The sequence below is a fragment of the Ylistrum balloti genome, unplaced genomic scaffold (genome assembly GCF_031769215.1).
Source record: "Ylistrum balloti isolate Yb309-2 unplaced genomic scaffold, AGI_CSIRO_Ybal_v1 Utg369652, whole genome shotgun sequence".
NCBI lineage: Eukaryota > Metazoa > Mollusca > Bivalvia > Pectinida > Pectinidae > Ylistrum > Ylistrum balloti.
The window spans coordinates 1,846,446-1,863,577 of record NW_026781907.1 but is presented as its reverse complement, the minus strand read 5'-3'; the positions used below and the strand labels follow the sequence as shown (position 1 = coordinate 1,863,577).

Here is a 17,132-nt window from a genome sequence, read left to right as displayed (position 1 = left end):
TACCATGATATTTCATCGGCCGGATCAACCTGGTATCTGATTGAGTGCAAGCCTGTTAATTATACAGGAAACTGAGGAGGGTCATCAAAAGACACCCTGTTAAGTTATACAATACCTATACGAAGGACGAAACAGCTGTATGATGAGTTAATTCGTTATCTGGTTCGACTCTATCTTATTCTAAATTTGTATTGAAAGGTGTTATTCACTTGCGTGTCTTCTGTACAATCTTGGAATCAGCAGTTTACAAGAAACGAACAAAACAATCGTGATGATTTATTGAATTTGATGGGAAGTTACCACTACAGGGGAGAAGAAACGATTGAATTTCTTATTGACAATATCTTCCAATAGACAATATGAATAATTATGGCAACGAAATGTTCACTTTTTGATCTCTTGAGTGAATTCTGTTTTTGTTTGCATATGAAGCTGAATTGATTGATGAGCAGGACAGGACGTAAAACCCTTACCACGTATTTAATTTCACTTTAAGATATGTTGATAATGTCTTATTTTAAACAAGAAATGTAATGGCTATGTCGAACGTATGTCTATCAGAATTAAAACAAATATACTTCAGACTCCTCTGTGTCCGCCGCTTACCTCGCTCCTTTACTACATCAAACAGAAATGTCTTACACTGTGTTATACACTTGAGGATCTCGATTCTCCTATTGTGTGTGGTTTTTTTTTTTAATTTCGATCGTAACATTCTGCTTCCAAAAACAATGAGTTAACATGTCGCATTTTAATTGATATCCAAGGGTTTGTTTTCGCTATTTAAGTTTGCAATCTGAGGGCGATAAGTTTGTTATGGAAACGTTGCATTGGATTTTCGATAGAAATTCGCTTTATCTTCCCAATATGTTTGATTATAAGGGTTAGCTAGGAAAAGTCTCTGGAAACCAGTTCCAAAAATGTTTACATACTTGATAAAGCATTCAACAAAAGGATTGGCGTTTATTTCATGTTATTAATCACTACACGAGTGAGAACATTTGGTGATTTATATAACACTTATATCCTGTATTTAGTGTTTCCCGCAGGTCCAAATGGGGCATGGTAATTTCAGAAATCATCAAAGGGCCATCCTATAACATACAACAAGGGCACATAACTATACCTGAACCGCAAGCATTGATCACGTGATCTCTGTTCAAACAGGAGGCTTCTCTAATTGTTCTATGTTTGCTGAAATTAAATTGATTTTTAAGAAACTTTATGTCATTTTTTCGGTGAATCAAATAAACGACCACAGACGTTTTTGTCCATCAAGCTCACATGCTTGTCACATAAAAGTAAGTTTAACTATTAATTGATTCCAATTTCCAATTTCAAACTCCTTTTTTTGTCAATGCGTCACTAAGATGGCGGTCAGTTCAAACTGACATCTGCGATGTTAATTGTAGATGGCATTTCTCTACATCTAAGTATGTGAACGACAGCTTGACAAAGATTATTGATACAGGTTGATAAGTAATTTACGGAAGCCCATTGGTGCCTTTGCTAATATACGCAATGCTTATTGTGGATACATGCAACACTATTAACTATATATGTATAACGGTTCCGTAGTTTCGCGCATACTAGTCTACAGTTAAGTTCTAAAGCGGCAGATTACGTAACAGTGACATTGTGGAATTCTATCCGAAATAGAAATCTTAAGAAAGAATTTTCGATATTATAAAACACATTTACAAATAGATAATCAGCATTCTTTAGTTGACTCTGTCCAGAGCTAAGAAGTGGCAAGGGTTTTTAATCATCTTGGAATGATTAAGACCATATTGGAACGTAATTTCATCTGGATGAACATGATGTTTGCTTGTACTCTATTCAGGAAATGTGGCCTCCCAGCAGTTCACGTACCGCTGATGAAACTGATCGTAAAACGGTAAGCGCGCGGAACAACGGAAGTCTAAGTGACATCTACTTAATATTCGCAATGATAGTTTTGCAATAGTTCTTGCGTATATTTAAACAAATGTATTGCGTATATGCGCAATATTTTTTTTATTTCTTTAGATATCATTTGGCACCATTGGGTTTCCGTACCAATGGGCTTCCGTAGTAACTGACTCTGTCGAATGAATCCTTAGAGAATTCAGATAGACACAGGCATCCTACGTCACACTGGCCCCTTTCTCTAACGGGTTAAGCCGGTTACATATGATTCACATCTCTTTTATGTACATAAGTAAGCCAGTGCCCCAGTGTCTGGGTTAGAAAGGCTTACCATGACCCTGGTTAGCGGTACCAGTCACTGGAGAGGTAAGGGATACCCTCGTAAATTAAGGTCAATGTCGTTGGGGGAGGGAAGAGGCCAGGATGGCACTGAAAGGACGTCATGCTGTTCGTATTATGAAAGAAAGTGATATATGATTATATCTAGACAGCAATGCCGCGAAAAGTTCGACCCCTTTATTTAAAAGAAATATTTATAAAAAAAATATCTCTATTAATAGTTTGATGTATAAAATTATTTAAAACATTTACTTTAAAATAACACCTAAATGCTTTATGAGATAAACATATTAGAATATCGTTGCATATCCCAATAAGATTGAAACTAAAAAAATGTGCTTAAAAATTAAATGAAAACGATATAGATAATGAAAATTCAATGGGTTTAAAAACTGTCTGTTTTTTTTCGATTTTCTCGGGTCTCTTATCCAACATTATTGTATCCGACAGCAAACTATACTTAGCTTCATTCAATTCCCCAGAATACCTCGATCTCGAATAAAACTAAATTGCATAAACTGTCTGAGTATATAGGAAAAGCTAATAGGAGACGACAAACTACACTGAAACGACTTTTATTTACAAGTGTTTGTCGCTAAGACCTGAACAGTGCTACATGTTATTTCATGTATACCTGACAAACTGTTAGTTCAATTTTATAAATGAACTAAATGATGAAAAGATAATCAGACATCTTATCGGATTTTTGTGTTTCTGTAGTTCAAAAGACCTTTTCACATATTTCACATTTAATTCATTGTCATATCGAAAGAGACTACATCTGAATGTTACCAGCACTAAAGGAACTTTATCTGAATGTTACCTGAACTAAAGGGACTATACATAAATGTTAGAATATTACAAGCACAGCTTTGTGAAAGATGCACTGATGGTTACCTGTGCAACCATCAAGAATGAAATAGCAATGTTGCAATTGCTAATATGATAATAGTTAACGACTACCAGCGCTAAATGAACGATATTTCACCATACCAGCTCTACCTATAGGATTGAAATGTTGGGGTTATCTGTGATGTGGGAACAATATCATAACTAAAGGGACAATATTTTAAGGCCATCGGGGCTAAATAGGTGATATCTCATCCTTATATGTGCTTAAGGGACGGCAAAGTCAGGTTTCAAGCACCTCTTTGCTAAAGGGACCATGTGCTAGGGTAATCTGTGCTACAGGAATGATATTTCAATGTTACCAGAACTAAATGTAAATTGCTATGTAACCAGCACTTAAGGAGCAATGTCTCAAGGTTATCAGTACTGAAGAGACGATATTTCAAGATCACACAGAAGGGGAAAGTTCCTCATTGTTACCAGAAGTGAAGAAAATAAAGGAAAGATATCCCCGGGTTCCCTATAAATTCATTCCACGTAACCTTGGACACATGGACTGCCTCTATACTGCTTGCCATGTAAATCTTCAGGCAAACATTTTTTCGTAATAGATGATGTTTTACTTTTCTGGAGTAAATAATGTTTTCGACAGGTTCTATTTATAACTGATCACGTGGTGTTTACAAGTGTTGCGAATTGATTGTGTACGTTTGACATACAAATAGATATTGATCTGTCGCACCAACACATCCTTTCAGCAATGTGTCAAGGTCGCGAATTTGGTGTCAAAAGACATGTTCACCGGGCCCCGTGCTATTAAGTCACGTACCCTGGCTTTACAGGAATAGTGAAGCTAACACGAATGTTACCACCAAAGTATCATTTTAAGCACGTATTTAACCTCTATGTCCATATTTAAAATAGAAAGATGTGACATACATAATAAAGAAAAGGCTAGTTAGCAAGCCTGTATGCCATATATCAAATAACATTTTCAATCTGTGATTATAACAGCGAAGTCTGCTTGGACAGGTTGACTAGCATAGTCAACATCCAAATTTTGATATTTCATGGTGGACCGTAGGCGATGAAAATAAATTGTCTTCATTGATAATTGTTATTCTTGCTTTCATTTACTCGCACACGGAGAATGATACACCTCCTTTAATCTATTGTATCTTTGCCATTTCTGGTTGTTTTAGATCTTCCTCGTCTTATGTCTCTCATTTTTACCTACACCACGTATATCAGATATCCCTTGGTCGTGATTTCTTCTGTTTTTATTTCCTCGTGTGTTCATCCTGTCCACTTTCTTATGACATTCCAAACACGACCAAGTTGACCCCTCTGCTATCATTCTTTGATTTCTGCAAAAATCTTTTCAGTGTCTGGATATTTAATTGTTTTGTGTGATAAGTGTAGCTCCTGAAATTTACTCTAGATTCTGTACATTTGCTGTGTATAACGTTCTCACGTTCGGCGATGCGGGCAGCAACCTCTTGCACATCATTACAGCTTGCATATCGTTAAGTAAGTTCTTTTCTTCACCAACTCTGCATAGGCGACAAAACCACATGAAATAAAGGCTAACCCTAATTTCAAACACATGATTTAACACACTTTTCTCTAGACATATACTACGGAAATGTTCCTAATCGGATGGCACAGTGCGGTTTTAAATCATCTTGATTGAAGACTGAAGATTGGGGCACAATTTACAAACCGGTCCTGGTTTTGCTCCTCGTTCCCTGTATATTTCATTTGGTATAAAGTTAAGATTGCTTCCCGGTCTTTAAATCGGAATTAGATACCGATTTTGCTCTCGTCACCGCACCTTCCCGACTTGATTTGGTTCGGTTTTCGTGCCATTGTGACTAAGAGTACCCGTTAAGCATTGAACAACATGACAGGACACGTCTGAATCTATGGCATAGCGTTACAGTAATTCAATGTTTAACGTTTAAGTGTATCAGGAAATGGAAGCCATACATTATAGATACGGTCGTTGATGTCCATAAATAGAACAAAGAAAATACCGGTGTATCACCAGAGTCATAATCCAACCTCAAATATAATGAAACAAGAACAAAATATAAATAAAAGAAAAAGTTTCTTTGAGAAATAGAAACAAAGTTCAAGATGCTTGTGTAAAAGACACCAAAGTAAATAGCACCTTTTTAAAAGAATTTAGAATTAGATAAAGTAGAGCCGAACAATGTCTTAAACTGCATCATACAACTGTTTAGTATTTCTAGGACTCATCAGTGATGCTACATCATACAACTGTTTAGTATTTCTAGGACTCGTCAGTGATGCTACATCATACAACTGTTTAGTCTTTCTAGGACTCGTCAGTGATGCTACATCATACAGCTGCTTCGTCCTTCTAGGACTCGTCAGTGATGCTACATCATACAGCTGCTTCGTCCTTCTAGGACTCATCAGTGATGCTACATCATACAGCTGCTTCGTCCTTCTAGGACTCGTCAGTTATGCTACATCATACAACTGTTTAGTCCTTCTAGGACTCGTCAGTGATGCTACATCATACAACTGTTTAGTCCTTCTAGGACTCATCAGTGATGCTACATCATACAGCTGCTTCGTCCTTCTAGGACTCGTCAGTGATGCTACATCATACAGCTGATTCGTCCTTCTAGGACTCGTCAGTGATGCTACATCATACAACTGTTTAGTCCTTCTAGGACTCATCAGTGATGCTGATGGTCTATATATGGAAACCCATGAGGTGACCGAGGAAAACTGACCGGAAAAATTGAAGAATGGGCACTAGATGCATTATTCCATAAATTTCGTAATTTTCATTCTGGTGATTTCAAAATAGCCTCGATTGCATGGGTATATTCAGAACTGTGCCACTATTCCAGTGATTTAGGGCGTGACATGCAGGTTGCGACAGAATAAGACTATGTGTTCCGGAAGAGTAAGCGCCTTCTGATTCATCGACGACAGCCGCCATGTAAATCTTAGCAAGAAAGTAATGTCACGTTCTGAAATAGGAACATGATAAACAACAAGAGAACCAGCAGTTATGATAACAAACATCCAACATGTCCAGCTTCATATCCCATAAAGATATAGAATATGCCCCTATAAGATCACTATGTCGACCGCGAAACCTCCCCATCATTTTCATGAGCCTGTTTCGCTTGAAACTCTTTGTTGAGAGTCTGTGTGTCAGTTGCCAACATCTTGCACGAGAGTCGTGATGTTGAGAACACTCTGTTGGGTATCAAATCAGTTACTACATGTAAATAAAGGTAGGTTGGGAATACAGGAATGTTCCTATCTATCGATCAAACGCGCTTAATCGTTACATTTATCATACACTTTTATTCATAAAGCTGCCCCTGTTGAATTGGGTAGTAAAAGATCGAGATTGATGAAGTAGAGTATGTCATGTCCTTGATTTCTAATTCAGATGGGTACACTTTAGATACAGCGGACGAACTCTTTAACTGCCATGAAAGTATAAGTTCACGTCAGCCGAGTAGTCATCTGAATCTTATAAAAATGTCGACTATTCTATGATATTTAACATTGGGGACCTGAACATCAGATAAGTATAACCAGGATAAGGTTTATCTACGAGTCTGACCTTGCCATACAAATATAGTCATGGTAAGGTCCCTCTGAAAGACTGACCTGGTCAGATAAGCATAGTCATGGTAACATCACTATGAGAGATTGACCTTATGGGATAAGTATAACCATGGCAACATCACTCTGACCGACTGACCTGGTAAGATAAGTATAATCATGGTAACTTCCCTCTGACAGACTGACCTGGTCAGATAAGTATAAACCATTGTAATATCTCGTTGATAGACTGATCAGGGAAGATAAACCGTTGATGTGTTTGGAGCCTGGTGCTTGGAGCCTGTTGCTAGAAAGTGATGTACCGCTGAACGTCTCACATTAGGTACGGGTTCTACTGAAGACTCGGTGAGATCTTGCACTCCGGACCCTCAACTACATACACCTCATTCAAAAAGACTCTTCTAATGATAACTAGCACTGCGAATGATGTGTTACTCATTGACCTACACAGCAGTGAAATATGTGTTCTCGTTTGCAGTCCCGTATGTTGTATTGCCTCAAAATCTCCATCTAAAACGTTGCTTATTTATCAGAGATTCCTAGAGGACAAATCCATTATGTACGAATGAGATTTTTCACTTTTTCCAACATCCATGTCATAACACAATAGACGTCATGTTATCTATCTGTTACTCATACTGCAATCATATTGACAATGAAAATCCGAATCACCTGAATGATTTAGGTAAAGCTATAACGTATGTTATATGCGGCATCATACAAAGCGTTTGTGAAATAAAGATCAACATTCGCCAAAATAAAGGCGTATTATTGTGACTTAGAATGTACTTACAATTCTTTGAATAAAATTCAGATTTGCAAAATACAACATATAAACATTTTGGCCATACATTCTACATCCATACATTGCATGAACATGGACAGATACAGGACTTCAAGAATGTACTTTTTGGAGTTTGCTTATCTAGTACCTAAGATATTCATTCAAGGTATTTCAGAACTTATTTCTTATTTTGAATTTTCGAAATTGCATGTAGAAGACAATGTTGGTAGACTTTAAGACCCTAAGTTTGTCGTAACCATATTTACCACGCTTTTATTCATTCAAATACAATGTAGTTGTACGGTTCCGAATATACTTGACGTTCTAAAATCAAATGATATGAGAAATTTACGAAATTTATTTAATTTTGGGGCTACTGCACCTTTCCATCTAAATTTTGACTTTTCTTTCAATCACTGTATATTTCTTCCATCTTCTCCGAGGCTTCCAATTTTACGACCTAAATATCATTGCCGAGTCTTAGAGGTATGATGCAGTTTGTTTCATTGGTCGGCTCTTCTAAATCTAATTTGAAATTTGTATTAAAGGGCGATGTTCCCTTGGGTGTCTTTTTGTATTTTGATAACATTTTAACGATATGACGTTTTTGAGTTATAGTCTGTTTTTGCTCTGGTAGCAGGGTTATCATGGAGAGAAAAATAAAGATAAGATTCTCAGCTAACCACCAGATACTTCTCATAATGAAACAATTCATTCCTAATGGAAAGTTATACTTTAATCAGCATAGCACTAATACCAGGAGTGGGAGAGTGTCGACAGCTAATTCTGGGAGATCTACTCGGGTGATATCTAGGTCACTGGCGATTCGTTACACACAACTTAGTCCCTGTAACCCAGTGACCTTAAGTCGGGTACCTATATGATACTAAGGGTTTATTTCAAAGTATGATTACTATGAGACACATCCGCCGTTAAGTGTTTATCAATAATCACTCTAAAGGCCAAACTTAATGAACTTGTCTATAATCTACATGCGCATGGCCTTATTAGGTCACGTTGGTGAAATGAGTCACGTTATGATTTAGATGAACCGGTAACAGTATTTTAACGGTACATAGAGCAACAGTCCCAGACCTTTTGTCTATGTTTGTCTTTATAACGATAATATGGTGTAACGATAGAATGAAATTTTCATAGGTTCGCCTCGGTAACGGTACTATGCGTTTTTTTTCAGTTTTCAGTGGTTCGTCCAAGTAACGTTACTATAGTGTGAGATACAAAGGGATTTTCACGTTATCACCTCAGTAACGATGCTATGCCATTTTCAGAGTTCATGTCACAATATTATGGGTTTTTTTAGGGGTTCGTCTCAGTAACGATAAAATGCAGTTTTCAGGACTTTGCTACAGTAAGGATACTATGGAATTCCTATAAGTACAAGTCACGATATTATGGGGTTTTCAGGGGTTCGTCTCAGTAACGTTACTTTGCAGTTTTCAAGAGTTCACCACAGTAACGATACTATCGGTTTTCAGCGGTATCCTAAGTAACGACACATTGAAGTTTTCAAGGTTAAGTTTCAAAAACGATGCTGTTGATTTTCGAGAGTTCGCCTCAATAACCTCACTCTGAGGTTTTTTACATCTGTAACTTTGAATAATTTTTAAGACCGTTATGTTTTATGAATAATATCAAATATATAGGATTTGAAGATGTTGATTATAAATATTGACGATATTCTATTTAACATTAACAGCCCCTACACTCCAGTTACAAATTACACTACCCATACACTGTTAAGATTCAATTTTAGAAAATAAATATGCTTATTTTATAAGTAGGAATACAAACATTCCTGTAGACAAAACGAATAATTTATTACATAAATTAATTTGGATGTTGTTTTCTCATTAAATTAGATAAACAAAAATGATAAATCCTTCTTAACTGCCAGAATCAATTTAACAGATTTATTAACAGTAAATTATTCCTTTACGAAAGAAGAATTAGTTAAATTTCATATTGTACCGTACTATCATTGTTATCAACCATGGACTTTGCTCAACAGATATGGGATGTAAATATGCATATAACAAAGTTATTCGAAAATATAAAATATGGATGTTTTAATAATGGAAAGTTTAAAGAAACATAACATATTAATGAAAATCATTGAGTCTGATACAAAAAATATAATCGCTCTATTTTATGTAAAGTATTACGACGACTACAACCATAAATTAAGCCATTTATATACAGATGATAATGACTGTAATGGTCCGAATTATGTCTGAGAGTCTGTTTCCGAATATCATTATCTTTACTGCATACAGAATATGATGTAAAGTAGTTACAAAAACATCAATTTAATGGTCCTTGAAGTGATCCATTGTAGATTACCGGAGACCGGAGTTAGCTCTTTATTGGTGTTGCATGATACGGTTATAACAATATATTTTTAAAAAAAGAAAAAATGAAAAAAAAATATTGCCAGATTTTATATGCCGGTTTTTACTTAGTAACGTTTTAAGCAATGTGGTCGACTGAACGATTCTGATATCTGGGATAAATCTCTTAATTTCATACATTCTCGGGATCAGATAATCTATTTGTGTGGACGAGAGATCTGTCTGGGGTTTCAATATTCGTTATTCTGTTTATTGAAATTATTCTGTTTTTTTCTTCTTCTGCAATTCAAATTTTACCATCCTATTTCATGATTAGGATATAATTTATCATATGATGTCCCTGTACACTGTATCTTGATTAATTTTGCAGCCTCGTATGATAGAGATTCGATTAGAATGTTTTAGCTAGTGTAAAATTGTCCCAAATGACATCTGAATATTCAATCATTGGTTTAATGTGGGATGCATTTAAAATACTGTAAGATTTTCTATCAGTTTAGTTTTTATAACCCTAAACAATCTACTTTTTAATGTTTTTCTTGTCATCAAATATGTGTAAATTCCATTTGGCATCGTCACGATAATAACCAGATGTATATGCGATTTGCTGTCAGTCGTTGCTTAATTAATAAGCAATTGTGGATGATTTTTATCCGTTTTTTTCAAAATTACAGATTTAGTTTTTTGATATTAGATGTTATGTATTATTCATTGCTTAATACTGGTCAAGTCATTGGATATATTGTGTGCTAATTATATGGAATTATCATTAAATACACTAAAGAGAGTGATCTCATCTGTAGATAATTTGATCTTACTGGAAACGCCTTTAATAGTATTATTAATCTATATACAGTAAAGCACGTTTATAACGAACCTCTAGGGACCAAGAAATTTAGTTCGTTATAAACATAGTTCGTTATACACATATATAACGAATTTTGGCAAACAGTCACGCATAATTCGTTATAGGAATTGTACATGCAATGAAAATAAAAGGGTCTTATTTCATTATTATATTCTATTACATGTATAGTATGTCCAAATAAACAACAATTCATATTGCTTCGGAAAAACTCGAATAGTTTCTTGAAAAAATCACAAATGACAGTTTGTTTTTTGTTACTGTCTGAGATCTTGTTAAGGGTCTTTTGAATGGTATGTAATGCATTGAATTAAAATTGTACTCAGTGTTGTTGCTGGAATTTCGAAGCTATCTGCAATATCCTTGTTAGCCTTTTCCCCATGGTCTACTTCACAAACAATTTGGTATTTGGTTTCAATCGTTAACGCCTTCCTCTTACAAGACGGCGACGACGAAGCCATTTCCAAAATGACGACAACAAGAACAACAAAGGACCGAGGACCGATCCTTGTGGAACCCTTGCTTTAACAGGTTAAAAGGTGTAAAGCTATCAGTTTGTACTTTCCCTGTTTTCTTTATTTAGACAAATGAAACCAATTTAAAGTATTATCTTTAACACCCTGTAATTCCAATAGTCTATTGTTTCAAACTCCATTAAAATCCTTATGTATATATATCTGATTTCTTATTTTGTTCTCGGTAGTCAACAATAGTATGGTAAACATTGGTTTATTATTGAATCTATAGGTGTGTAAAGCCAGACTGATGTTTTGTAATAATTCTATATGTAATTAGGTAGTATGATACATATTCAAATTAATATTTTTCTAATATTTTGCTAACACATGATGTAACAGAGATGGGTATGTAAATATTCTTCTTATTTTAGTATTTTTTTCTCTATAAATAACATTTACATTACCCATCATCCGGCCAAGGGAGATAATTCCAGTTTTAAGTGTTTAAATAGTCACAGGAAAGGAGATAGACGAATGTAGTTGTTTGATCATTATGGGAATCGTATCCTCTGGTACAACAGGGTTACTAGCGCTCAGAAAACAATCAATAATTTTCAACATCTTGTTGGGTTGTGATAAAATGAGGGTACTTATCTGTAATCTCAGATACAAGATCAGTGTTGTCAGATGCGGTAGATATCAACACAAGGTATTATCTAACCATTCAGCTTTGAACAATAAATGTTGAATGAATTAGTTATTTGTTATAAGTGATGAAATAGAGGTAGATATATTTTTAAAATTTACATTAAAACATTTTCCACCGTTTGTTAAAATGAATAGATTAGCTGGTGAATTTTTTTTTTTTTTTTTTTTTTGTCGTTCTTTCTTTTCATCTCGAATTGTTATAATGTTCCAATTTCCTTTGTTTTTATAGTTTTCTCAGTGCCGAGCCGAATTACCTAAATTAAGATATTTTAGAATTTTTAGATTTTTGTCCAATATGTAGTCTAATTGCATTAGTCATCCAATTCTCATCATTTGATCTTATCGATACAGACTTAATGGGTATTCATTATTTAAGTAATATGTAGTGTCACTTTATCTCTTGAAATGATGCTTTATTCATTTGCAACTGGTATATTGCTAAAGTTGTCATACTTCGTTTCTGGTATGCCTGTATTTCTCTTGTCATAATATCCGTCTTTTTCTTGATCATGTCGTCAGTAAATGAAACCATTATTTTTGTAGTAGATTAAAACCCCAACACCAGGACCTGTTTTCACAGAGAAATTAATTAGTACATGATAAAGGGTGTCAGGAGTAAGATAGGTTCCTATTAGACAAATGAACAATACCAGTTTTATTTCATGGGATTTTATAATTAATAGGTGAGAAGTTTCTAGGTGACGCAGGGGACATGCCTTATACAAAATACTAGTCGCGTGTAGAAGGAACGACCTGTGAAAAGCCACTGACGACTTGTACACAACAGAACTCGACTTATACACTCCCTAGTGTTCCTAAAAATCTCATCACGTGATATACCTGTTACTGTTTTAACCACAGTCGTTAAGGGATTCGTAGGTACGTGGAGTTCGCCTCGGTGTCGTTGCAATTTTTAGGTGTTTATTTGTTTTTTTGGTTTTTTTTTGCTGTGTTTATTGCCTCGCAAACAGGCAGGCATAGGTTTCTTATAGCAGCTGGTGACTTCATCACTGAACAACATATGGGAGGCCCGTCGCATGTAATTCAGAGCAATTAGGGTGACACAACTACATCAGCACAGACAGGTCTCCTTCCTGAAAAACCCAAACTGCAAAGAGTAAGGAGTGTCGAACCATGCACCGCGGGCCTCCAAAGGAGATTACGTAGGTCAACGCCTTAACTGAACAAACTAACGCACATCCATGAAGAAAGGTTAGGAATTAATAGTTCGCCTCAGAGGTAGTACAGAACAACGGAATACAAACTTCCGGGTCGGCATCAAATCAATTGTTTTTTGGGTTTTTTTTTTTTTACACGTATTGCATGTCTGTAAAGATGGAGTCATCAATATATTTTGGAAGCGGCATGCCCATGGGAAACAGGTGACCACGATGGCGGTGGTGAATCGATCTTGTTGTATTAAAGATGTGGGAGTTGTGACATCATTTCGCATGCTATGATACGTGCACGTGCCGAAGTTTTCGTGACTCTTTCCCCGATCTTCCTCTGTTATCCAATCTTTTGCGGTACCGATCCCACGAGGGCTCTATAACGACCGTCAGTGAATACTATAATACACTGACAGCAGAAATTGTCGCATGGTAATGTTGTGTCGACTTCCCGCGAATCTGCCTACTAATACCAGTATAGTGTATATCACGTGCACACCTGGGAACTTTGACTGTTTCGTACTTGAAGATCGCCTTCCGAGGATACATACTTCCAGGGAATAGATCTATATACACGTGTATACAGTAAATCCGTGACAAGAGCGTCTGGGAATAGGAATTATATTGTTATACACAGAATTTAGGGTACTGCCTTGTGTCTGAAATGTATTAAAAATCCCGTTTACGTGTTGTGCTGGATGTGTCTAATATGTATTTTACGAATCAAAAACAAAAAAATTATGTCAGACTTTCAAAATTATTCCTAACTTGAATACATATGTGTGTCAGCCTTTCTTTTACATAAATAAATATTCAATTGAGAAAATCATACACCGTGCGTGACATCAGAGAAATGATTCGGAAACTAACATAAACGTAATTACATTTATTAGATACGTCTCTCGGAGCGAATTGTAAAGATATGTATATCTATATTTCAAATGGAGAAAAGGGTCATTTTTAAATGAAGCTTACTAACCTGATTGAGAGATTGTTTCAAGGCTTATTAAACGATGCCAACGCGCAGTATAGCCATATTAACACACATAAAACACTAGTGTTCAACATAATGATAATACCACGTTCGTGTAATGAAATATTTCCGTTATTTTATCTTTTTCTTTTTTATAATCCTCACTCTTTTACTTCCGGTCTCGTCGTTTCCAATGCTACTTTAATTTCCTGCCTTGAGGTAATCTATAAGATTTGATCATCGCGTCGACGGACTGAAAAAGATCATCCTGAACAACTGGTAAACGGTACAGGCGGAAAAAAATAAATTACGAATCATAATTACTTGTTGTTTGAAACTAGTGGCCAATATCAGTTCCTTTGATATCTAATTATCTGGAGATTCGTTGTATGTGGGAATGAAGATTCTCGTATAATGAAGGTTTACTGCACAGTTTAGCAAATATTGTTTCCGTTACCATAGCGACAAATGGAACTATGGCAAAACTGTATTTCAAAATAGAAATTAGATTTTAGATACAATTTTGAATTATTCTCTCGAGGTCTTTTCAGAATTGATATTACAATGTTAAATTGAGTTTAAAAGTACGAATATATTTTAGCTCAGAAAAAGGAGATGGTGAGTATAGTGGAAAGTTCTGTCGAGCCTTTTGCAACAGTGGAGAACATAATTGCATTGCTTTGGAAAGCGTTTTTATTTAACAAAAAACACAAGTTGAGACTTTCAGGCAATGGAAGACAGAACAAGCTATATCCGGATTAGATGTTGTTTCCCGGAGCGACTTAATATCCAACCTAACGGTCATGTAACATAGAGAGCATGTGCAATCACCAAATGTTGTAAGGATTGGACTCCAACAGTGCACAGCAAGTATAATCACCTTTCCATGTAACACAAACTGTCGCGGTGGTTTATGTGAGTTGAAAGGAAAAAAATATATGATAAACTTTACCACTTCAGCCGCAGTTTTAAGATAAAACGTGACTGTAATTTCTCCGCTTATCTTACCGGGAGGACTGGTATAGCTGAACACTAAGCCATGTACATAATCTTCGAGTCGAAAGATGATGAAAAATATCCGGTTTTGTAGTGATAACCTGTCGCGCAGTTGCAGAGGAAACAAGAAAAAAAATGATGTAATCTATGGCGGCTGTACTTTGTCATTAATGACATCGAACTTACCCCCCACGGAGATTATTACTTACATTGGAGAGCTAATTAGGGGAGGTAACCAGACTAACAACACAGCTTTTAAACATATCTTGATAAAAATAATGGTGCTTGTAATCCTTCGCCTAATCTACGGGGATCTATTATCAAATATGAAATTTAATCGTCGAAACCTGTTGTGAGGCATTAGGCATTAGTGCTTCTAATTTATGTGCATGCTCTGCCGACATGAGGTCGAGACGGTTCTGTTTCCTCCTCCCTTGTGGGGGACCGTTATATTGGTATATCTAACATACCTCTACCGTATTAGACGGATATTTCAGATAAAAAGAGCCATTCCTATTTTTCCATGAAATGGCCATGAATGTAGATAAATGACTGCGACCACAGGTGTAATGTCGGCACCTGTGTATTACATTGCAATTGTTGCGGAGTATAACAATCGATTTTGCGAATGGTGTTTTTAGTAAACTTTCTAAATATAGATTTAATAAAAGAACACCGCTAGCCAACTTGTGACTCCAGAATACCCAGATTGCCGTATACTGTCACTTTCATGCCAGCCTCTCTCCAGGTCCTCATCGTGGCCTTGTACATATCTCCCGTAGGCGACATCAGTTGTCGGTGTTACATCAATATCTAGTTTCGGCTCGATGAGACCGAAGTAATGGCTTAATTCCTCTGTAGGGGTGACTTCCTGTCATTCACGTATGTCACAAAATCGAATTCCTTGCATGTTTATTGGAATTATGGTGGTATAATTCAACTTTTACGAATAATTTAAGATATTACGTAAACCTTGAAGACAGGAGCCAAAGTTTACCGCAGCATCAGCGATAACAAAAGCGTCTAAAATCCTGGTAGAATGATGGTGTCATAATGTCATATTGTGGCAGCATAAAACATACTAATTAAAATTGTATTTACCGTATTGTATGTTTTCTTTGGCAGCCCCCTGTCGCCCCAAAAACATGGCACGAAGGGACGTTGAATGCGATAGAGCTGGGCCCCGCCTGTCCCCAGCCAAGTGGAGGTCTGGCATACATCGAGCTTCATGTTCCGGGCTTTAACAAGACAAGTGAAGATTGCTTGTATCTCAACGTTTACACACCAAAGGTAGGTGACGTTGCTTATATGGTAATACGGCTCTAAGTGAACGCTACTTCAACTTTGTCGGTGCGGTCAGCAATACAGGTCTGTACACATTCAGATGTAGGGACCCACAGAATCAAGTGAGGTTTTTTTTCTCTTAAGGAGATATCTAAGCAGACAAAATTGATCTTCTATCACGTTGCAACACTTTTGACCTTTTTCTCTCCTTTTGTCATCTACCTCTTCCTGATAGTCTTGGCTTCGGTCGGAATCATCGTCAGTCAAATGTGGCTGTATAGATTTCTGTAACGCAATATCAATTTATTACATATTAATGTCACTGGCACATCGGTCTGATAGCCCGAGTTACGAACCATCTTTTGTGTACTACATTTCAGTCAGAGAATGTTTAACGCCACTCTTGAATTGCTACATTACCCTTGTACAGTAAACTACTCTTTGAAGCCTATTGACCTTATTGCGATGTTATGAACATGTTTCAGAAAAGAAAGACATTTTGTAGTAAAAACGTGCATATTTCGTATCAGTCATCCATATAATTATTTGAGGTAGTACCTAAGTGTCTTTTACAGATATTTGATTGACAATTTCATTTGATCGTTTTTGAGAACATGTCATTTCTAATTTCGTTCAACATATTCATAAATAAGACAAATTTGATTTCGACAATTATTGTGTATCCCAGTGGCTCTGTGGTGGAGTTAAAGTACATATAACATTGTGTGGTCGGTTGGAGAACTTTTATCATTAACACACAGTGTCAGTATTATCGACTGGAAATTCTTTACTTGTAATAAAGCTGAGAT

General features: G+C 36.0%; 1 protein-coding gene across 1 annotated transcript in view; it reads left to right on the top strand.

The window, feature by feature from the left end:
- LOC132557158 (cholinesterase 1-like) overlaps positions 1 to 17,132 on the top strand; it is a 145,562-nt gene that overhangs the window by 75,011 nt on the left and 53,419 nt on the right. Inside the window, exon 2 of the mRNA XM_060221654.1 lies at positions 16,165 to 16,329. Within this exon, the coding sequence (XP_060077637.1) occupies positions 16,165 to 16,329 (165 nt within the window). The remainder of the gene's footprint in view (positions 1 to 16,164; positions 16,330 to 17,132) is intronic.